The sequence below is a fragment of the Antennarius striatus genome, chromosome 18 (assembly GCF_040054535.1).
Source record: "Antennarius striatus isolate MH-2024 chromosome 18, ASM4005453v1, whole genome shotgun sequence".
Taxonomy (NCBI): domain Eukaryota; kingdom Metazoa; phylum Chordata; class Actinopteri; order Lophiiformes; family Antennariidae; genus Antennarius; species Antennarius striatus.
Window position 1 is genome coordinate 1655128 of NC_090793.1, and position 23780 is coordinate 1678907.

General features: G+C 42.3%; 3 protein-coding genes across 3 annotated transcripts; 1 reads left to right on the forward strand and 2 right to left on the reverse strand.

The window, feature by feature from the left end:
- Nucleotides 1-505: 505 nt before the first annotated feature.
- LOC137611992 (corticoliberin-like) lies at nt 506-2107 on the reverse strand. The gene is made up of 2 exons (XM_068340266.1): nt 1740-2107; nt 506-1121 (listed from the first exon to the last, which is right to left on the reverse strand). The coding sequence occupies exon 2, from the start codon at nt 1107-1109 to the stop codon at nt 711-713; it is 399 nt and encodes a 132-aa protein (XP_068196367.1). The 5' UTR covers nt 1110-1121; nt 1740-2107; the 3' UTR covers nt 506-710.
- Nucleotides 2108-4494: 2387 nt separating this feature from the next.
- adhfe1 (alcohol dehydrogenase iron containing 1) lies at nt 4495-18328 on the forward strand. The gene is made up of 14 exons (XM_068339939.1): nt 4495-4600; nt 5447-5484; nt 5758-5801; nt 5996-6049; nt 9081-9235; nt 9355-9551; nt 10456-10533; nt 10618-10723; nt 11182-11334; nt 11451-11549; nt 11678-11756; nt 16404-16500; nt 16601-16758; nt 17781-18328. Exons 1-14 carry the CDS (start codon nt 4548-4550, stop codon nt 17862-17864), a joined length of 1395 nt encoding a protein of 464 aa, XP_068196040.1. The 5' UTR covers nt 4495-4547; the 3' UTR covers nt 17865-18328.
- A 241-nt stretch (nt 18329-18569) lies between these two features.
- On the reverse strand, nt 18570-23735 carry LOC137611828 (uncharacterized). Its single transcript, XM_068339936.1, has 3 exons — nt 23616-23735; nt 23017-23122; nt 18570-22877 (listed from the first exon to the last, which is right to left on the reverse strand). The coding sequence occupies exons 2-3, from the start codon at nt 23114-23116 to the stop codon at nt 19189-19191; spliced, it is 3789 nt and encodes a 1262-aa protein (XP_068196037.1). The 5' UTR covers nt 23117-23122; nt 23616-23735; the 3' UTR covers nt 18570-19188.
- Between the last annotated feature and the right edge of the window lie 45 nt (nt 23736-23780).

Sequence of the window (23780 nt, forward strand, 5' to 3'; positions counted from 1 at the left end):
ATATCCTCAAGACTCCAGAGGTTGAAATAATTTTTATTAGTTTACATTAGAATAAGTTCTATAAACTTAAAAACACGTCGTTCACGTTCACAAAGTGATTTTGTTCTTTTAACTTTGTGGGATTGAACCAAATTATTAAACTACGGTGGCCCAGAAGGATTCCGATGATCAAACATCCAGAGAAGCATCCGACCAATCATCAATAATCAATAAATGTAATTTAGCTATTTCACCTCAAAGTCAAAGCAAAACATTGAAAAAAAATATGAGGCATTAAGTAAATAATTCAGTTTTGAGTCAAAATATTTCGTAGTTTTATTTCAGCAGGTTGCAACAAACGGAAGATTCTTACGTATTTCATAACATTTTTACAACTAAAACAATGAATGGATGATTAAAATAAAATAATTTTTAAAAATTTATTTGTCCCGCCCACATTTTAAAGATAATTTCATCAAAAAATCAGTCACCGATTTTAAAAACAAACACATGAATTCTTGTCATAAATAAAATCATTATTTCATCTATTAAAGTCACTTTTGATTGATTAGACTTATTGATTTGTGTCGTCTGAAACATTGTGAACAGAGTTTCAGTTTAAAATCAGTTTTAAATGTAAACCACAGATTTCAGATTCTGATCTAAAACTCGATTCTGGATTTTATTTTTTTTCAGGAAGCAGAATAAAATCAAAATGTCGTGAGTTCGGATCATTTTCCGAACGAGTCCATCATCTTGCGGTTGCTGTCGGCCTGCTGGGCGATCTTCTCGGCGCGGGCCATCTCCAGAACCTCCCTGAGCAGGTGGAACGTCAGGTCCAGAGAGGTGGGCGACTCCTCCGACCTCTTCCCCTTCTCCTCTTCCTCCTCCTCTTCCTCCTCCAGCTGATCCCGCTGCTCCGCCCGGACCTGCAGGAGGCGCCAGAGAGCTCGGTTCACGGACGAGTGGACGTCTGGCGTGGCCCCGCCCAGCCGGAGGGAGAGCTCCTCCCCCAGGTGGAGCAGCAGTGGGCGAGGGAGGAGCGGGCGTTGGTCGGTGGAGTCGGGGCGACCGTCGGCGGAGCAGGTGAGGAAGACGACGAAGAGGAGGACGACTACGTTCGGCTTCATGACAGCTTCAGTCTGAAACAGACGGGACGCCGCCTCAGAACCAGAACCAGGAAACCCGTTCCACACAGAACCCACCGGTACATTCTAACAACCTTTACACAACTTCCATTCATTACCTATGTGCACATGGCGGTGGTGGCCGATTAATACAACAAACCGTTAGCTAGAGAACTCAAGAAGCTATGATGGAATTTGAGATAAACTGGACCAGGAGGAGATCCGATCTTCTGGATCCAGAACTTCTTTAACGGATAAGTCGCTGGTGTCTATGACGGTCGGATCTAGATAAGATCTAGAACCACGAGGTCCAATTTAGTCTGATCTGGTCCCAGGTATGTTTAAGATCCAGATTGACCTGAGATCAGATCAGAGCTGAAACCGATTCAGTCAGGAGTCAAATGTAAACATCCTGATCCGGATCGAAACCACCATCAGTGAAATCTGTTGTTTTCTAGAATGACCATCAGACTAATAATCATAATGAGATCCAGATCCTAGGAAAAGGTTTTTGGACACGTCTAGTTTCTGGTAAACAGACGTGTCCAAAGAAAAAGTGAGATCCTCAATCTGGATCCGCGCAAACAGAATCAGAACACAACTCAGACGGTTCTGGAAGGAGATCGGTCGTACCTGTTTGTGGCTCCGTCTTCACCCACCTCGGTTCTGAAGCCTCCTGGTTCTTCTCGCTCCGGACGCTTCGACTTTATATAGAAAAGTCCTCAACCTGCAGCTGACTTCCTGTTGGTCGGAGGCTATCGGACCGCGATGACGATGAAGATGATGTGACCTTTCTCGGCCGGAGCGTGGACCGGATCTCTGACCTTCATCTCCTTGCAGGAACTAAAAACACTCTGACACCTCAGGTCCTCGTCTGAAGGAACCTCCATCTGAGGATTTTCCATAAAGAGTTTATTTTCAGCTCAGCGTCACAAAGACGAACTGGACTCAACGGGCTGAAGCTCCAGAACCATTACAGAACATTCTGGTAGGGAAGCTGGAGAGTGTTAAACTCTTAACATTTGATTCTGGTTCTGGGTTTAATTGTTTCTGCGTTCCAGGAAGTGTTGCCACAAAGACAAATAACTCTTTATGCAGATGATTCACAACCGAGCTCCAGATCTAGATCCAGAGAAAGAAAAGTATTCCAGCATTCCTGCATCGTTTATTCTATTGTGATCAAAAAAAACAATCTCTTCAGGTCTCTACTGGTTCCTACAGGTATCTATTGGTTCCTTCAGGTCTCTATTGGTTCCTTCAGGTGTCTACTGGTTCCTACAGGTATCTACTGGTTCCTTCAGGTGTCTACTGGTTCCTACAGGTATCTACTGGTTCCTTCAGGTGTCTACTGGTTCCTTCAGGTGTCTACTGGTTCCTTCAGGTCTCTATTGGTTCCTACAGGTATCTACTGGTTCCTTCAGGTCTCTATTGGTTCCTACAGGTATCTACTGGTTCCGTCAGGTCTCTATTGGTTCCTACAGGTATCTACTGGTTCCTTCAGGTCTCTACTGGTTCCTACGGGTATCTATTGGTTCCTTCAGGTCTCTATTGGTTCCTTCAGGTGTCTACTGGTTCCTTCAGGTCTCTATTGGTTCCTACAGGTATCTACTGGTTCCTTCAGGTCTCCATTGGTTCCTTCAGGTGTCTACTGGTTCCCTCAGGTCTCTATTGGTTCCTTCAGGTATCTGCTGGTTCCTTCAGGTATCTACTGGTTCCTTCAGGTATCTGCTGGTTCCTTCGGGTCTCTATTGATTCCTTCAGGTGTCTACTGGTTCCTTCAGGTCTCTATTGGTTCCTTCAGGTATCTGCTGGTTCCTTCAGGTAACTACTGGTTCCTACAGGTATCTACTGGTTCCTTCAGGTCTCTATTGGTTCCTCCAGGTGTCTACTGGTTCCTTCAGGTCTCTATTGGTTCCTTCAGGTATCTACTGGTTCCTTCAGGTATCTACTGGTTCCTTCAGGTATCTGCTGGTTCCTTCAGGTATCTACTGGTTCCTTCAGGTATCTGCTGGTTCCTTCAGGTATCTACTGGTTCCTTCAGGTACCTACTGGTTCCTTCAGGTACCTATTGGTTCCTTCAGGTATCTGCTGGTTCCTTCAGGTACCTACTGGTTCCTTCAGGTATCTACTGGTTCCTTCAGGTATCTACTGGTTCCTTCAGGTACCTACTGGTTCCTTCATGTCTCTATTGGTTCCTTCAGGTATCTGCTGGTTTGTTCAAGTACCTACTGGTTCCTTCAGGTACCTATTGGTTCCTTCAGGTATCTACTGGTTCCTTCAGGTACCTATTGGTTCCTTCAGGTATCTACTGGTTCCTTCAGGTAGCTACTGGTTCCTTCAGGTATCTACTGGTTCCTTCAGGTAACTACTGGTTCCTTCAGGTATCTACTGGTTCCTTCAGGTCTCTACTGGTTCCTTCAGGTCTTTGCTGGTTCCTTAAGAAAAACAAAGAAAAATGAAATTAGAATTTAGTTTCTTTAAGAAATGTGGATGTAAGAAATGGATGTAAACATTCTTTTAGAATGACAGGATGACTTCAAAAGAAGCAGGAAAATCTTTTTATTTTAATTTCTATAAAAGCCTCTTCTGTGTTTACTTTCCGCCCCTCTCTGAATCATCCATTTCTGTCCAAACAAATGAAATGAAATGAAATGAAGCGAAGCATCTCGACATTCATGGTGTGCTTAAAGGTCGACGTGTCAGGAAGCTGCTGGTCTCCCCGAAAACAATTTTTAATCTTGCGTCATGATAAATCAAAATACGTCTGTTTGTGACAACAAAGGCTCCTTTAATTTAAAAAACTGAATACCTTAACACACCGTTCATTAAAATCCCTTAACAAACCACTGATGTAGCGTTTTGGGGTTTCCTCTTCATTTTCAGATTATACAAACTGAGGATGATGAACTATTTAACATCCAATCAGCTTCCTCCTCTGCTCTGATTGGTCAAGTTAATTTTCTCATTTGAGATCTGTCCTATTTCTACTTAAAAATCATAGTGTGTAACTTTACTATTCATTTGAATGGAGATTTGTAAAACCATCTCACTAATATTCATAAATAGCTTTTTATCTACTTATTAATTTAAAGTATTTACTTTTTATATAATGCATTGTACTGCATTACATATATATTTTATATATTATAATAGTGTATCTGCCATGAAATATATTTATGACTCGATTTTATCTCACCATTCAAATTTAAGTACTGTACTGTATATTTTAATTAATCTTAATTTCTATTCGGGGATCACAACAGTATATAAAATAAAAATAGAATTAAAAAAATCAATTCCAGTTAAAACAAAACATTAACTTCTAAGGAACTGACTTTTATTTTGAAATATTGGACCGGAAGCAGCATGTTCCGTTGTTGCTATTGGACGTTAGCCAGGTTTGAGCCACAACGCGGATCAGACCACCGACCCTCTGCAGACATGGCCGGTCGGGACCGGATCGTTCACCTGCTCCGGCAGCTCGAGCAAGCGGCGTGAGTTCGATTCCCCTTCATTAAACTAAAGAAATTAATTTCCCCGACATAATTTTTTATAGTTAATGTCGGAGAAAACGTGCGTAAAGACGTGACGTGTTGTTTCCGGATGCAGAACCTCCCCCTTCTGCTTTAACTCCGGAGAGGTGAAGGTGACGCCAGACTCCGTTTAAAAATCAGCTACTTTTAAAGATATTTACCCGTAAAATCACATAATCGATATCCAGAGATCGATTAAATACATTTTACAAATCAAAAGTTCGTGTTTAACAATTCGGGTGGTTTTAAATCCACCGGAGATAATTTTTTTTTCTACTTTTTGGCGTGTTTTCCTCCTCCTAAAATATCCTTTAAATGTGTCTTGATTTTTCTCTTCTCATTTAATGGAAATAAAATAAATCGGAGCTTCATGTGATCAGACAGGTGTTTCAGGTGTTCCAGGTGTTTCAGGTGTTTCAGGTGTTTCAGGTGTTACGTTTATGGCTCCAGGATTATTTCAACTTGAACTCAGAAATAGCGAAAAAGGGCGGTTTCGTTTTAGACCAGGTCCAGAATGGCGACTGTGAAGTTTCCTCAGTCCCAAGGACAGATTAGAAAATTGTTTAAAATAAAGTAAAATACATTTTTCTGCATTTAAATAAAGTAAAATTAAATTAAGAAAACTATATATATGTATATATATATGTTTTTTTTATTTATTTTATTTTACTTTATTTGAATTGAATGCAGAATAATTTATTTTATTTTATTTAAATCAATTTGCTTATCTGTCCTTGGAGCTACATATATACATATATATATATATATAAATATCTATAAAATAACCTTCCAGACTCTCTCCTACAGGTGCAGATGTCCTGCTCACTCCAGCGGCCTCCACCACGGTAATCAATTCCCTTTATCTCTAATAAATCAATAATAAAAGGCCATTGACCCGCACACGTGACTGATAATCAATACCTAACCTCCACTGATCGGTGTTAGTGATTGACAGCCCGATCACGTTCAGTCGGATCCACATGGAGGGACTTTGGTCTCAGGTCGAAGATTATTAATCACCACATCAGACTGATCAGAAACCTTCAATGATGATCAGTATAATTAATAATCGATATCCGAGATATCATCAGGTTAAATGTTTTCATTTCCGCCTGCAGGAACGACGACCTGCACCGTCAGGAAGACCGACTACGCCTTTGAGGTAAGTCAGCCGTTTGTTACCATGGCAATAATCAATGGAAGGATGGATGAAAAAGTAAAGTTTTAGGAGGGAGGTGTGGGAGTGGACCGGGGGGGAGGGGCTTCTTTAAGAGGTTGTTTTCTTTTGGGAGGGGGCGGGGTTGTGTGTTGTTTTTGTTGTTCAGCGTAGAGCTGTGTTGTGTGTGTTTCTGTCAGATGGCGAGCTCCAACATCAGATACGGAGAAGGTGTGAGCAGAGAGATCGGCATGGTAGGCAGTCACCTTCATCATTATCACCACCATCACCACCATCACCATTATCACCATCCCCACCATCACCATCACCACCATCACCATCACCATCACCACCATCACCACCATCACCATCACCACCATCACCATCACCATCACCACCATCACCATCACCACCATCACCATCACCACCATCACCATCACCATCACCACCATCACCATCATCACCATCATCACCATCACCACCATCATCACCATCACCACCATCACCATCATCACCATCACCATCACCACCATCACCATCACCATCATCACCATCACCACCATCATCACCATCACCACCATCACCACCATCACCATCACCATCACCACCATCACCACCATCACCACCATCACCATCATCACCATCATCACCATCACCACCATCACCATCACCATCACCACCATCACCATCACCATCACCATCACCACCATCACCATCACCATCACCACCATCATTATCACCATATGAAGCACAGAACAAACATTTAAAACACACAAAGACTAGTTAAAAACATCCAAAGACTAGTTAAAACACCTCAAAACTAGTTTAAAGCACCTAGAGGCTCATTACGAACGCTTGGAGACTAGTTAAAAACACCTGAATACTTGTTTAAAGCACCCGGAGACTAGTTTAAAACAACCAAAGACTAGTTAACAACACCTGAAACTAGTTTAAACACCCGAAGACTAGGTTAAAACACCTAAAGAGTAGTTTAAAAGATAGATCACCAAAAAATACATAAATACACATAACAGTAGCAGACACAGACAAAAAGACGTTACATAATTACATAAGTACACATAACATAAAAGTAGAATGAGAACATGATAAAGACTAGTTAAAAGTACCTGAAGACTATTTTAAAACACTTGAAGACGAGTTTAAAACACCTGAAGACTAGTTAAAACACCTGAAGACTAGTTTAAAATACCTGAAGACAAGTTAAAAACACCTAAAGACTAGTTTTAACACTTGAAGGCTAGTTTAAAAAACCTGAAGACTAGTTACAAATACATAAAGACTGGTTACAAACACCTGAAAACTAGTTAAAACACATGAAGACCAGTTTAAAACATCTGAGGATTAGTTTAAAATACCCGAAAACTGGTTAAAACACCTGAAAACTAGTTTAAAACAGTTGAAGACTAGATAAAAATACTTAAAAGACTAGTTAACAAAACCCAAACTGCTAGTTTAAAACACCCAGAGACTAGTTTAATACATCTGAAGACTAGTTTAAATCTCCTAAAGACCAGTTACTAATACCTGAAGACTAGTTTAAAATACCTGAGGACTAGTTAAAAACACCTAATGACGAGGTAAAAACACCTAAAAACTAGTCTTTAGTTAAGAACAACTAAAGACTAGTTTAAAACACCTTTAGACTAGTTTAAAACACCTTTAGACTAGTTAAAACACCTTTAGACTAGTTAAAACACCTGAAAACTAGTTTAAAACACCTGAAGACTAGTTTATACCACTTGAAGCCTAGTTAAAACACCTTTAGACTAGTTAAAACACCTGAAGACTAGTTTAAAACACCTTTAGACTAGTTTATACCACTTGAAGCCTAGTTAAAACACCTTTAGACTAGTTAAAACACCTGAAGACTAGTTTAAAACACCTTTAGACTAGTTAAAGCACCTGAAGACTAGTTTAAAACACCTGAAGACTAGTTTAAAACACCTCTAGACTAGTTTAAAACACCTTTACACTTGTTAAAACACCTGAAGACTAGTTTAAAACACCTGAAGACTAGTTGAAAACAGTTTAAGACTAGATAAAAATACCTAAAGACTAGTTAACAAAACCCAAACTGCTAGTTTAAAACACCCAGAGACTAGTTTAATACATCTGAAGACTAGTTTAAAATACCCGAGAACCAGTTAAAAACACCTAATGACGAGGTAAAAACACCTAAAAACTAGTCTTTAGTTAAAAACAACTAAAGACTAGTTTAAAACACCTTTAGACTAGTTAAAACACCTGAAGACTAGTTTAAAACACCTTTAGACTAGTTAAAACACCTGAAGACTAGTTTAAAACACCTTTAGACTAGTTTAAAACACCTTTAGACTAGTTAAAACACATGAAGACTAGTTTAAAACACCTGAAGACTAGTTTAAAACACCTTTAGACTAGTTAAAACACGTTTAGACTAGTTAAAACACCTTTAGACTAGTTAAAACACCTTTGGTCTAGTTAAAACACCTGAAGACTAGTTTAAAACACCTTTAGACTAGTTTAAAACACCTTTAGACTAGTTAAAACACCTGAAGACTAGTTTAAAACACCTGAAGACTAGTTTAAAACACCTTTAGACTAGTTAAAACACATTTAGACTAGTTAAAACACGTTTAGACTAGTTAAAACACCTTTAGACTAGTTAAAACACGTTTAGACTAGTTAAAACACCTTTAGACTAGTTAAAACACGTTTAGACTAGTTAAAACACCTTTAGACTAGTTAAAACACCTTTAGTCTAGTTAAAACACCTGAAGACTAGTTAAAACACCTTGGTCTAGTTAAAACACCTGAAGACTAGTTTAAAACACCTTTAGACTAGTTTAAAACACCTTTAGACTAGTTAAAACACATGAAGACTAGTTTAAAACACCTGAAGACTAGTTTAAAACACCTTTAGACTAGTTAAAACACATTTAGACTAGTTAAAACACGTTTAGACTAGTTAAAACACCTTTAGACTAGTTAAAACACGTTTAGACTAGTTAAAACACGTTTAGACTAGTTAAAACACCTTTAGACTAGTTAAAACACCTTTAGTCTAGTTAAAACACCTGAAGACTAGTTAAAACACCTTTAGTCTAGTTAAAACACCTGAAGACTAGTTTAAAACACCTTTAGACTAGTTTAAAACGCCTTTAGACTAGTTTAAAACACCTGAAGACTAGTTTAAAACACCTGAAGACTAGTTTAAAACGCCTTTAGACTAGTTAAAACACCTGAAGACTAGTTAAACAAGTTTACAACATGGGTTCTATGCAGGACCTGCAGAACCTCGGCGCACGGAACGTCTGCCTGATGACGGACAGGAACTTGTCCCGCCTCCCACCTGTGAAGGCCGTCCTGGAGTCTCTGGCGAAGAACGGCGTCAAGTACAAAGTGTACGACAACGTCCGGGTGGAGCCGACCGACGTCAGGTGAGACCGTCCGTCCGGGAACATCCTGACAGGAAGTACATCCGACGGACGGACAGGGAGTACATCCGACGGACGGACAGGAAGTACATCCGACGGACGTGAAAACTTTTGTGTTTCAGTTTTAAAGACGCCATCGCGTTCGCTAAAAAGGAGGCGTTCGACGCATATCTGGCGGTGGGCGGGGGCTCTGTGATTGACACCTGTAAAGCAGCCAATCTGTACGCGTGTCACCCTGATGCTGACTTCCTGGACTTCGTCAACGCCCCGATTGGCAAAGGGAAGCCGATCACCGGCGCTGTGAAGCCGCTCATCGCAGGTAGGAAGAAACACCGGGGTTACCACGGTAACCAGTGGGCTAGCTGATGGGAGGAGGAGTCAGGACGCTCGTAGTTAGAAAAAATACATATATAAAATAGTTACGTAGTAGTCAGTTTTACTTCATCTATATTTTTAATGACTATTTTAAAATTTAAGCTATTTAATTACAGTTACATAAATTTAAAAAGTGTGTTTTTTATGTTGTCGATACTGTCGATTCTTGGCCGCATTTATTTATATCACATATAAACATTTTTTACCACTTTTTTTTTACTTTCATAACTTTCAAACTTCTAATTAATTTTTTACGTTCAAATTTCATTGAGAATTTTTTTTGTTTGAACAATTTTCTCCCGATGAAAGTTCTAAAAAAACAAAACAAAAAACAACAACTTTTTTTAAAAAATTTGTAAAAAGTGTATATTTAATTTAATTTGAATTGTTTTTCATAAAATACACATAGAATTGATACGTGAAATTTCTGCTTGTGTTTGTGGTTTAACGTAACAATTAAAATAACGACAATAGTAAAAATTACAAAAATATTCTATTTTTATTTGATATATGTTGACTTGTTCTGTATAAAAATAGAAATTCTTGTTTATGAATGTCATTAATAGAATGTACAGTATATTTGGGTTGTAATTTGACTTTAGTGGTTTAAATTTCTTTTTTTTGGTGTATTTATGGATTGTTTGCATTAAATTTTCTCATCCAGGTTTGAGCGCCTGCAGAAAAATGTATATTTAAATCATCTGCTGATAAAAACTTCCATAAAACTGAAGTTCAGAGAAGAACCGTTTTTCTGCTATCGGTTATCTGTCGACTGTACGTTTATAACATCTGTAAAAATGAGTTCAAGGCTCCAAGAGGTCAAAGGTCACTTTTTTTTTTTCCCCCAGTTCCTACGACTGCAGGAACCGGCAGCGAGACCACCGGCGTCGCCATCTTTGACTACGAGCCTCTGAAGGCCAAAACCGGTAGGAGGAGGAGCTTCCTGGTAGGAGAGTCTGAACAATGACATCAGACTCTTATCTGAGTCCTGATTGGTCGTCTGTGTTCAGGTATCGCCAGCAGAGCCATCCGACCCACGCTGGGCATCGTCGACCCGATCCATACTCTGAGCATGCCTGAAAGAGTCGCCGCCAACAGCGGCTTCGACGTGCTCTGGTCAGACTTCCTGTCTCCTGATTTTACACAGGAAATACTAAAATTTAAAACAAAATAACATTAAAAGATGTAGGTTTCTGTTTTTGTAAATTTAGTAGTTGATTTACACTCATTTTCAAGTAAAATTAATTTTCCGTGACGCTCTGGATCACCTGATCCAGCGGCTCCAAGTCACCATGCTGCCGAGCAGCCGTGACCTCTGACCCTGAGGGGCTTGTCCGGGTCAGAGGAACCTTTCTCCTGCATGATCCTGAAGTTTTTATGGGACTGTAAAGGGACTCTGGACCGCTGGAACCGGTCCAGAGTCCAGGCGGCGTTGAAAACAACACGTTTCACTAATCCTGACCTTCGGTTTTAAGAAATTATTCTTTTATGACGATAAAAATAATCAAACCATCTGATTTTCTGGTCGCGACCCTAAAAACATTCGTAATCCTGAGACCCACGTCTCTCTGCAGTCACGCCCTGGAGTCCTACACCGCCCTGCCCTACAACCAGAGGAGCCCCTGCCCCCCCAACCCCATCAACCGCCCCGCCTACCAGGGCAGCAACCCCATCAGCGACGTCTGGTCGCGCCACGCCCTCAACGTGCTCGCCAAGTACATGAAACGGTGAATGAAGCTGAGAAAACGAAGCGAACATCAAGAAAAATACGCAAAACTGTCCCGTCGTGGACAGAATTACGATCGATCGGTAATCTGATTGATTATTGATCGTTTATTTACAGGGCCGTGCGGGACCCCGAGGATCTGGAGGCCCGGTCCAGCATGCACCTGGCCAGCGTGTTTGCCGGCATCGGATTCGGAAACGCTGGAGTTCACCTGTGGTGAGAAACCAAGACGATTTTATTTTATAGTATTGATAACCTTCTGTTTAAACTGAGACGATCAATTTAAAATTAATGATAAACAAACATAAAAATATTAAAAACATCTCAAACTTTTCTCTCTCCAGTCATGGGATGTCCTATCCCATTGCCGGGAACGTGAAGACTCATTCAGCGAAGGGTTACAGTGTGGAGCACCCCCTGGTGGTGAGTAACGGCATAACAACACAACAGCAACACAACAAACACCGCCGCCTGTTGACAAAACTTTATAAAGATACAAACAACTGGAGTTGTTGTTGTGTTTTCTGTGACCTTCTATCACTTTTGTAATTTTTTAATTTCTTTTTTACATATTTTATCATGTTTACGTTTCAATGTAACCGCGAGAAGTCACAAGCCAGTGTCTTGGTGTAGATAGGAAGAGAAATGGAGTAGGAGTTATCTTGAAGGAGGAGTTTGTTAGGAATGTCCTGGAGGTAAAAAGAGTGTCAGATAGAGTGATGAGTCTGAAGCTAGAAATAGAAGGTGTGATGTTCAATGTTGTTAGTGGGTATGCTCCACAGGTAGGATGTGAGCTGGAGGAGAAGGAGAAATTCTGGTCGGACTTTGATGAAGTGATGCAGAGCATGCCTAGAAGTAAGAGAGTTGTCATTGGAGCAGACTTCAATGGACATGTTGGTGCAGGAAACAGAGGTGATGAGGAGGTGATGGGCAGGTTTGGTATCCAGGAGAGGAACGCAGAAGGACAGATGGTGGTTGACTTTGCAAAAAGGATGGAAATGGCTGTAGTGAATACTTTCTTCCAGAAGAGGCAGGAACATAGGGTGACCTATAAGAGTGGAGGTAGGAGCACACAGGTAGACTACATCTGGTGTAGATGGTGTAACTTGAAGGAGATCAGTGACTGCAAAGTAGTGGTAGGTGAGAGTGTAGCCAAACAGCATGGGATGGTGGTGTGTAGGATGACTCTGGTGGTGAGGAAGATCAAGAGGGCAAAGGCAGAGCAGAAGATGAAATGGTGGAAGCTGAAAAAGGAAGAGTGTTGCATGACTTTTAGGAAGGAGTTAAGACAGGCTCTGGATGGTCAGGAGGTGCTTCCAGATGACTGGACAACTACAGCTAATGTGAACAGGGAGACAGGTAGGAGAGTACTTGGTGTGTCATCTGGAAGGAAAGTAGATAAGGAGACTTGGTGGTGGAATGAGGAGGTACAGGAGTGTATACAGAGAAAGAGGTTAGCCAAGAGGAAGTGGGACACTGAGAAGACTGAGGAGAGTAGACAGGAGTACAGGGAGATGCAGCGTAAGGTGAAGGTAGAGGTAGCAAAGGCCAAACAAGGGGCTTATGATGACTTGTATGCTAGGTTGGACAGTAAGGAGGGAGAGACTGATCTATACAGGTTGGCAAGACAGAGAGACAGAGATGTGAAGGACGTGCAGCAGGTTAGGGTGATCAAGGATAGGGATGGAAGTCTATTGACAGGTGCCAGTAGTGTGATGGGAAGATGGAAAGAGTACTTTGAAGAGTTGATGAACGTGGAAAATGAGAGAGAACAAAGACTAGAAGAGGTGACTGTTGTGGACCAGGATGTAGCAAAGATTAGTCAGGATGAAGTGAGGAAGGCATTGAAGAGGATGAAGAGTGGAAAGGCAGTCGGTCCTGATGATATACCTGTAGAGGTATGGAAGTGTCTAGGAGAGGTGGCGGTAGAGTTTCTGACTGGGTTGTTCAACAGGATCTTAGATGGTGAGAAGATGCCTGAGGAATGGAGGAGAAGTGTGCTGGTGCCCATTTTTAAGAACAAGGGAGACGTGCAGAGTTGTGGCAACTAAAGAGGAATAAAGCTGATGCACCATACAATGAAGCTATGGGAAAGAGTAGTGGAAGCTAGACTAAGGGCAGAAGTGAACATTTGTGAGCAGCAGTATGGTTTCATGCCAAAAAAGAGTACTACAGATGCAGTATTTGCTTTGAGGATGTTGATAGAGAAGTACAGAGAAGGCCAGAGGGAGCTGCATTGTGTTTTTGTAGATCTGGAGAAAGCTGATGACAGGGTGCCCAGAGAGGAACTGTGGTATTGTATGAGGAAGTCTGGAGTGGCAGAGAAGTATGTTAGAGCGGTGCAGGACATGTATGAGGACTGTAAGACAGTGGTGAGGTGTGCTGTAGGTGTGACAGAGGAGTTCAAGGTGGAGGTGGGACTGCATCAGGGATCAGCTCTGAGCTCCTTCTTGTTGCTATGGTGATGGACAGGCTGACAGACGAGGTTAGACAGGAATCTCCATGGACTATGATGTTTGCAGATGACATTGTGATCTGCAGTGAGAGCAGGGAACAGGTGGAGGAGAAGCTAGAGAGGTGGAGGTTTGTCCTGGAAAGGAGAGGAATGAAGGTTAGCCGCAGTAAGACAGAGTACATGTGTGTGAATGAGAGGGACCCAAGTGGAAGAGTGAGGTTACAGGGAGAAGAGATCAAGAAGGTGGAGGATTTTAAGTCCTTAGGGTCAACAGTCCAGAGCAATGGAGAGTGTGGAAAAGAGGTGAACGTCTGCTTCCCTCATGTTGTTAGTGATGGATAACCTCCACCTTGTTCCGGTAGAATCCAAACAATTAGTTACCGATAAACAAAGTTAAACCTTAACGAAACGCCTGAACTGTGGGAAATAACACTAACGTCTCGCCCGCCATCACTTTTCTGAAATACTTTCAGAAATGTTATAATAATAATCCAGTGTGCCTTATATTTGAAAGAAGTTTTAAAATAGACCATTCATTGAAGATGAGTTCTCAGATGTGTTTTATAGTCCAGTGCGCCTTATAGTGCGGAAAATACTGTACCACATCGTTTGTATATTATTTCAGTGAATAGCGGTCCGATTAATGGTTAACATATGAAATCTGTCCATGGAAAATGATGAATTATTATTTTATATTTGTATTTTGTATATGAAACATTTTTTGGTATATTCATTATTATTATATGTTTGAATTTTATTGGAATGTGAATAGGTGTCATGAGATATGGGTTGATTCATGCTGAATGAGATGTGATGTTTGTGTACACCAGTGAAATATTGCATTTTTTAAACTTTTCTGGTGTATTTCCTGTTCTTTCTACTGTTATTTATTTATTCATTCAGTTCATTTTTCTTCTTTCCAGACATGTTATTACAACATATTTCACTTTCATCAGTGTTGAAACATCATCAGCAACATCCGGTATCTCCCCTCTACCGGTACCTACCGGAGGTGTGCCAGACGTAGCCTCGCGTCATGTTCTCTAATTGGTCCATCGCTGCCGGCGTACGTAGTGACGTAACACGTCCTGTCGGTGGAGAATGGTCGATCTGGAGGATCGCTGACTGACGTCACACAAAAACATTTCTCAACTCAGTGAACACAGAAGACGCTTCATGTTAGAAGGAGCAGCGTTGAAATTTTAAGGCTTTTAAGCGCGTCTTATGGCGCGCAAAATACGGCACATACATATTTATATTTACAAGCAACGTTATTAATCGGTTCAGGAACTTTATTTTTTTGTTCTAACCGGTTCAGGAACGTCAGTTTACCAGATGTTTCTGACATCAATGGTGTTGATTTTTTCGACTGTTCCATGAAATACTTGACGTGTCCAAAATCGTAGAGCTCCACTATTGAAGTGACTCTGTTGTACTGATCTTTGGTGGAGTAACAATTCTAGTCCGTCTTTATTGATCATATTTCACCAACTCCTCTGCACTCCTGATCACCATTGTTTTCATCTGGTCTGGAGAAAGCCCCTTTGTTCTGATGAAGATCCTGCAGTTGTTGGTCCAGGTGTTGGTCCAGGTGTTGGTCCAGGTGTTGGTCCAGGTGTTGGTCCAGGTGTTGGTCCAGGTGTTGGTCCAGGTGTTGGTCCAGGTGTTGGTCCAGGTGTTGTCGATCAGTCCATTCTTCTTCAGTTGTCCAGCTTTTTTAGCGATATCAGAATTCTTTTTAGTGAGATTCTCATTAATGGAGACATTTTTTCCTTTCAGTTTGAAGCCTTGTTTCAGAAGAGCTATCTTGTGTTTACGATTGTTGAATTTTATCAGCACTGCAGGTGGTCTCCTACCTCCAGATGGTGATGGGTAACACGTCTCAATCTGGTCTGATCTATAGTTATCTCCAGATCCCTCAGTTGAGAACTCACTTTTTTCTCCAGAGATTCGATGTCGGCGCTAGCCATAGCATTTCTGTAATCCCTCGGCTTGATTTTGATTCCAGTGATGATCACATCATTTATACGAATGCTTTGTTCCAAGTCATCCATTCTTTGTTGTCCCTGTTCCAAGACAACAATTTTTCGGTCTTTTTCATCCATGTCTTTCTGCATTTTCTTCATTTCGTCCTTCATTTCTTCCAAGGCGTCTAGCACCGGTTTTAGCTTTTCTTCCAACTTTTTATCAAAGTCACTCCCTAACTTATCAAAGTTGCTCTTTAACTCACTCTTTAACTCTTTCATAGAGACCATCTGGTCTTTAGTATCCTCCGATTTTCCTTTTGGTTTCGTCATGTTGCAGAGAATCAGTGAGAGTCGGTCTGGGTATGAGTTAGAGAGACAGAGACAACAGGAGACAGAAGGAAGACGTCTGCTCCCGTTGAGAGCTGTTAGACGATGCTCTTGAGCAAAAGAAAATAATTTAAAAAGTGGAATATACTGAGTAAAATCTTTGTCACGCTGGGTTTCCCTTTCCTTTGGGGTGAAAAACGGAACAATCAGATCCAAAGAGGACCCAAACACACTCCCTGAGGAACCCCTCCAGAGCTGCTTCTACAAAGTGTGTTGATTTATTGTGTGTGTGTGTGTGTGTGTGTGTGTGTGTGTCCTCAGCCTCACGGCCTCTCGGTGGTCCTCACGTCTCCGGCCGTCTTTAACTTCACAGCCCCGATGTGTCCAGAGCGCCACCTGGAGGCCGCAGAGATCCTCGGTATGAAACCACACGACAAACGACGACGCGTTGCGACTGCAGCCACGACCGCAGACCCTGTGCCTCGTTCTGGTGCATTAACTCTCTGCGCTGCCTTCAGGTGCCGACGTTCGTCAGGTGAAGAAGGCGGACGCGGGCGCCATTCTAGCCGACACGCTGCGCCGGTTCATGTACGACCTGCAGGTGGAGGACGGACTGGGAGCGGTGGGATACAGTAAGGACGACATCCCAGCTCTGGTGAAGGGAACCATCCCTCAGGTGCGAGATTTTGAAAGGAAATGCAGTGGTACCTCTACTTACGAATGTCTCTACATACGAAATTTCTCTGCATGAAAATATTGCCTCTAGTTACGAAAGAAACTTAGACTTACGAAAGGTAAAAATACAGTATGAGCTGATACTAACAGCTCCCACAGGTTCCTGAACGCAACATTCTTATAGCTGCTCTGCCATTGGCTATTACCTAGCATCCTGGCATCCCATTGGTTAAGAGGGACCTCTGTGTGGAGCTAGATCGGTGTCTATGCAGCGTCCTCGTCATTCGGCCCTCGACCCATGAGGTGTTCTGATAGTTTAACGTAAATATATTAACTTTTAGAGTATTCACTATGGACCCCAAGAAAGTGACGGAGAAAAGAGGAAAAGAAAAGACGAAGAAAAGAGTTTTTTTGTCCGTACAAACAAAGGAAGAGATGATAGAAAAGCCTGAAAAAGGGATGCGTTTGGTTGATCTCTCCAAAGAATATGGCCGTAATGCATCTACAATCACCACGTTATTAAAACTAAAGGAAGTTTAAGGAGTTTAAGGCGTCGCGTGGGTGGTTGGAGAAGTTCAGAAGGAGGACTGGAATTCACTCTGTTGTTCATGGTGGGGCAAGAGGGCATGAACCAAAGAGGGCAAAAAACAATGAGGACAGCAGTTAAAAGGTAAATGACCGTCATTATTATTCTTTACTCTATTCTTTGTTTTTTACTTTATGCTCAACTCTCATTTATTGTGTAATAATCTAATCGTAACATATATTTGTTACATGTTTTGATGCATTTTTATGCTTTATAAAACATTGATGTCTGAATTTTTTGGGGGTTTGGAACAGATTAGGGCATTTGCATGGAAAACGTGTCTCTACTTATGAAATTTTCTACTTATGTAATTTCTTCCAGAACCAATTAATTTCGTAAGTAGAGGTACCACTGCACCTGTAAAATTGTAAAATTTCAGGATAGAAAATGGGAATGAGTTGAATTCATGCTAACAGGCTCCAAATCCTGTCGTTCAGGAGCGCGTGACCAAACTCTCCCCCAGGGAGCACACCGAGGAGGACCTGAGCTTCCTGTTTGAAGCCTCCATGAAGCTCTACTGAACACACCGTTCCTCCCGATGACCAATCAGCTTCAATCAACACACCGATCATCGTTCAATCAACAGGAAAATCCGTCGCGCCAGCGCTGACCTCGGGTCTGTTGCGTTGAGCTACAGTTCTTCTACCGGCCACTAGGAGCTGCTGTTACTCATCCTGACGGAGCGTTTGATGGAAACGATGGATTCAGGACTTTCATTTCGCTGCTGCAGGATGTTAGAAGCTGGACGTGGTTCCGTTTTAGTCTCAGGTTCACTTCCTGAAACGGATCTGTTAGATTCCAACGTAGCTGGACTGGAAATTCAAAGCCGATGTGAAGTCGTATTGATTTTAACTTGATCAGCACCAATCAATCAATGATTTCTAATGCACACACTACTGCCTTCATTAAATGTAACGCTCTTACATTTTTGAGACTTGATCCATGCTGTAATAGTTGAAAATAAAACCGTGATCGCCACCTGTGACAACTTCCCGTTTCCTGGTGAAAAGTTGAGAGGTGGCCACGCCCACATGGTTCAAGGAAATCTTTGGATAAATTTTCTTTCTTACGGGGTGACGAGAATTCCGACCGTGTCAACTATAGGCGACATCCCAAGAAGGAGTTTGTGCGAACATTTTTAAAAAATGGCAGAAAAATGGAAACAAAACTCCAAATGGAGGACCTCCTGTTTGGTTTAGGTTTGAAACCCTGTTTTGGTGGCCTGTTAGTTACATGTGTACACTGGAGGCGTTTCAGATCAAACATGACCGATAAATTTACATTTTTCTTAAACTTTGTACAAACTTTTTTTTGAGGATGTTCAGCCCCAAAAAGGTGATTGATTGATCGATTGATTGATTGAGAGAATTAATAAAACAATAGCTTCTTAAAGCACCCCTACCCTCATGAACACAATAACAAGAACATTAACGCCAATCATTTGAAAGAGTAATTAAAATAATTTTATTATCACATGATCTCAGTCACTGCTTACATTGAATAATACTTTAAATATTCAACACCACATCTGGTATTAATAACATGATTTGTTATCATTACATTTGAAATTCAACCACTACATTAGTTGTGAAATTAGCATTAGCAGTAAAATATCACACAAACATCAAGCGTAAAATGAAGGCGTTACCAAATACAACTCCTTTATATGCTAGTTGAGCAGCTTTGCTAACTTAGCTTAAAAATAAAGTGGCACAGATTTTAGAGCAGAGTGATTCATAGATGACAAATAAAAAAATAGAAATCAAACATTTTTTTTGGGTGAAAATAAAAGCCGCTTTTAGTTAATAAAAACATCCCAATTCTTTTTCGAGATCATGTCCTCCCCTAGAAGCCTAGAAAGGAAGTGACTCTCTTGAAGAACCCTTTCTTCTCCGTCCTCTCCTGTCGTTCTTCGAACAGTTCCTCGTCCGTTTTGGTCAGTTTGTCTCGTTTGGCTACTTTGGAGATAATTTTTGCTCTGTCCTTCATCAGCTCCAGAGACTGAATCCGGGCCTTGTGTCCGGGTTTCGCCTCCGCTTTTTCCCCTTCGATCAGCATGTCGATGTACTCTGGGGTGGTCAGGGGGTTGGGCCTCAGGGCGATCTCCTGCAGACGAGTTATACAGTTTGCTGATTGCTCCATCAGGGACATGATCATGTCCTGGAGGTGACATATCTCCTCCTCTTGCTTCTCGATCAGTTTCTGGACAGTCAGCTTTTCTTTGGAAGCGTTTTCATATTTGTCTTTTAGCTCTTTGAGCGTCTGCTTCTCTTTCGTCTGGACGTAGTCCCACCGGTACGTCTGGTTGAAATGGACGCTCCAAATGCAACCTCCTGGGCAGACCATACACGTTCCTGCTGGACCCATTGCTGCGCAGCCACGCTTTTCGTGATCGTTTGCGATGGCACACGGGTAATGGCACGTTACTGAACATCTCTGGCAGTTGGTGATGTATTCTCCATTTTTGGTGAGCTGTATCTTGATGGGCTTGATCACGTCCACCTCGATCTCAAAGTTCCCGCTTGAAGTCATGACTGTTTCATGCTCTTTAACTTTTTCTTGAATTGACTTAATTTCTTCAAGTTTTGCCAGTCCTATTTTAACTTGCGGTTGCAAACCTTCCACAGCGGTTTCAAGGTGTTTGCGTTCTTTGAGGACCTCTTTGGTCATGACCAAGCTTTTGGTCGTCATTTTTCCCAGTGCGGTGAAGAACCTGTCCATACTTTTGGCCCCCATGTTCCAGAACATTTCATCAAAGTTAACATCATCCCCATCTGAATCACTTTCGCCACCTTGCTGGCCGGACTCTTTGTTGCATGCAAACAGTGCCGAGTTGTTGAATTTGAAGTGAACCGGAAGTCCTATGTCATTCTTTGGACATGGAACCCCTGAGGCGTTTATGGCTTCAAGAACTGGTGGCTGCTTGCCGTCTGCAAAGGTCACCAACATCTCAATGTTTTCAGCCACATCTTTGCCAAAAATGGAGAGCACCGAATCAAAGACGTATCGCTGCGTGGCTGTTAGCCGTGCGAGAGCAGCCTGAGTAACGAAACACACGGCGTCTATCTCACAAACTCCGTCGAGAGAGGTGAAGAGCCTCCGGATTTGCTCCGTGATCTCCCTGTCTCTGCTGACTCCTCTGGTGTCCCCAAACCCCGGCGTGTCCACGATGGTCAGAGTGAAGGGGATCTTGAATCCTTCCCGGTGGTTGAGTTTGTACACTGTGACTTCAGAGGTCTGGCTTTCAGCTTGTGATCTGGACTGATCTTCATTGACTAATTTGAACCTGAAGTCGTCCCTCCACTCCACACCGGTGATGTAGTTGACCATTCCGTTGATGAGAGTCGACTTTCCAGATCCGGTTGCTCCAAGAAGCATGATGGTGCGATTCTGCCTCCTGGTTTCTTTGCCAAAGTGATGCCTCCGACATCCATCTATGTCCATGTCGTCCTCGCTCAGAGGAAGTTTGTAAACCGAGGGGAAGTCAGAATTTATCTGTTTGCTGATATGTTTTAGAAATTCAGCTAGACGAGAAAATTCGCATTTCGTTGTCCAGACCTTGACACTGAGGCTTTCCTTGCTTCTGCCAGCAACTCCACAGTCACATCTGACCCTGGCGACGTATTCTGTCTCTGGCTGAAGCCCTGAAATGATTGCCTTTTCGGCGGTTGACGTCATGTGGTTCCACTGGAGATTCCCTTCACTTCCTGTTTTGGCGTACTCCACGATGTAACCCAGAACCTCAACGTCTTGTCCGAACTCAGCAGGTTTCTCCCAGGTAACTAATATCTCTTCTGAGTTTGGTTCTACCTGTGGTTGTCCAGGTGGGCTGCAAGGCAAGGTTTGAATGGGGCGACTGATTTCATTGGCCGGCCCAACTCCGAATGAGGTGGCCGCTCTGCATCTGAACATGTACTGTGTGTTTGGACACAGATTGCTCACCGTGACTTTTTCAGCTAGTGGCACCATGTTCTGCTGCCATTCATCCTCACCCATGATGCAGTACTCCACCGAGTAGGATGGAAGGTTCTTGGCTCCAAACTGCGGTGGAGAAATCTTCAGCGTCACACTGTTGTGGTTTACATCATCGACGGTTATGGTTTCAGGCTTTGACGGAGGCTCAAAGTTCTCATCGACAGACAAACCATCTTTATAGTAATAGATACACGAACCTTTCTGTGTGTCATCTGTTGAACCAACTGTCAAGAACACGACGTCCTTGTTGTCCTTGTTGGCTCCGGCAAAGTCACTGAAGAGCTTTGCTTTGTGTCTCGCCGCATTTACTACCTCTTTAGAGGAGAACCATTGTTCCTTCTCAACGTCTGGATGGTCGTCTGGTTTTGATGTTCGTTTCAAGTAGTTGGACAAACTTGAGAGGTACGACTCAGCACTTCCGAGCGAGGAGAAGACAAAACAGAGAGCGTGTTCTGTACCAAAAATTTCTGCATGAAGACTACTTTGACATGAGATGATCTTGGTGTTTTTCATCAGGCTGGTGAAAGACTTCAAAAGGTAGATTTCTCTCTCTTTACAGTCCACCCATGCATGCAGGTCTTTACTGTTGAAAGGAGATGAATGTCTCTTCATCAGGATCTCTGCCAGCACAGACTCTTCTTCACCTCCTCCTCGGATAAACGGAAGCTTTGTTGCCAGTGTTCGTTGGAAATCCAGCTTGAACTCAAAGCACATCTCTTTAAAAGTTTTGATCTTATCTTTGATTTGTGGGAATTGTTGCGCAGCTGTGGTTTTCAGAACATCGTTACACCTCATTTCTAGTTCGCTGAAGTCCTCCAGGACACTCTGTGATTCCTGAATTAGTCGTATACTTATCTGACGGACAATTTTAGCAGCTGAAGAATCTAAAGTTGTCAGCGGGAACAACCAGACCTTCATTGGTACGGCGTTTTCTCCGTTGCGTCCTAGAAGACTTGGTAGGCTTTGATAGACTTGTATTGCATCTTCAAAGGTTGTTGGAGTTTTCTGGAGGGAAAAGTCTCCAAAGAATCTGCAGGAAAACTTGTTCACATTTTCTCTGTCCTTGTCCTCCATTTTCAGTGAACCTTTACCCTCAATAGCAAGGAGAGGAATCTTTTTGATCATCACTCTCAGGTTACCCTCAATGTCTTGATGACTTTCCTGTTCAGACACCTCGCGGTCAAACACAAAGAAGGCCTGAGCCCCATAAAGGATCCCTGTGACGACATGTGTGGCTAACCCATTGTCAAAAACGTATGGATGCTTAACATTTCCCCTGCCAAGATGGTTCATCGACAGCTCCTCAAACTTTGTGGTAGCCTTGTACGTCATGGTGACTCTAGCCTGATGTTTGGATGTCTTTTGGTCGTTCAGGTATTTGGCCGATCCCTCAACCTCAACCAATCCACACAAGAAACTTGCCTTTAAAGATGCCTCAACATTCAGAGCTGAAGATTTATCCTCAATTGTTTCAGATGCAACTATCTCAAAGTCAGTGCCAGATTTAGGTATTTCACGTGTATTTTTTGCCAAGTCGGAGGGATCCCACAGTGTTAAGGCTGTCAAAGAGAGAAGATAGGAAGTTGTGTTTTAATTAGAACAGGAGTGTGAAACTGATGATTTAATGAAGGTTGAAAGTTATGTAAAGAGGTGCAGTTGTGATTCAGTTGTCTCTAGTCGCTATGTAGGAATCCTTACCGGGAACAAATGCGTCTTTCCTGCAGTCATACAGCATTCCGAGGCTGCATGGCCGACCGAGCGCCGCCATCTCTATGGTTCTGCTGGCTTCAGAGTCCATCTCTGTCTGGATGTGGAAACAGAAATGTTGATTCACCTTCCTGCTCTACAAATGTCTCCACATACATATTGGTTATTGAACTGAGAACTGATTCTGATCATGTCTGAAGACGTCTTCAGGTCCAGTTGTCTTTATTCAACAATCAGACATGACATAAACCCAACAGGAAGTCAGACAGTTTTGGTTTAGTCCCCTACACTCAAAGAAATTGCCTGACTTGGGGAAACTTTCTAGCTTAGTTGCTTTTACTGACAGTGAGTCTGGGAAATTGGCTCATTACTGACCCCTACAGGATTGTCTGACCTGTGTGACCTCCATATAGTCACCATGAACATCCATCCACCCCCCCCCCCTGTCTGTCTGTCTATACATACATACAGTACATACATACTACACACACACACACACACACACACACACACACACACACACACACACACACACACACACACACACACACACACGGGTGTGATCACCACAGAAAACGTTGCGTACTTACAGTTTAAATGTGTTCTCCTGATGCTCTGAGGAGGAGCTCGGGGTTCTTCCTCCTTATATCGTCTCTGAGACCGACACTCCTCCGACCTTCAGCCAGACTTCACGTAAACCACATGACTTCCTTTATCAAACTGCAAAACGAAAGTTAAAGTCCAACAGACGTCAT

Excerpts from the sequence above, each read along its gene's own strand:
- LOC137611992 (XM_068340266.1), bottom strand. The coding sequence starts at position 1,109 with ATGAAGCCGAACGTAGTCGTCCTCCTCTTCGTCGTCTTCCTCACCTGC.
- adhfe1 (XM_068339939.1), top strand. The coding sequence starts at position 4,548 with ATGGCCGGTCGGGACCGGATCGTTCACCTGCTCCGGCAGCTCGAGCAA. Across the intron at positions 9,236-9,354 it reads GTGGAGCCGACCGACGTCAG|TTTTAAAGACGCCATCGCGT; the intron begins GTGAGACCGTCC and ends TTTGTGTTTCAG. Across the intron at positions 11,550-11,677 it reads AACGCTGGAGTTCACCTGTG|TCATGGGATGTCCTATCCCA; the intron begins GTGAGAAACCAA and ends TTCTCTCTCCAG.
- LOC137611828 (XM_068339936.1), bottom strand. The coding sequence starts at position 23,116 with ATGGACTCTGAAGCCAGCAGAACCATAGAGATGGCGGCGCTCGGTCGG. Across the intron at positions 22,878-23,016 it reads GAAAGACGCATTTGTTCCCG|CCTTAACACTGTGGGATCCC; the intron begins GTAAGGATTCCT and ends TCTCTTTGACAG.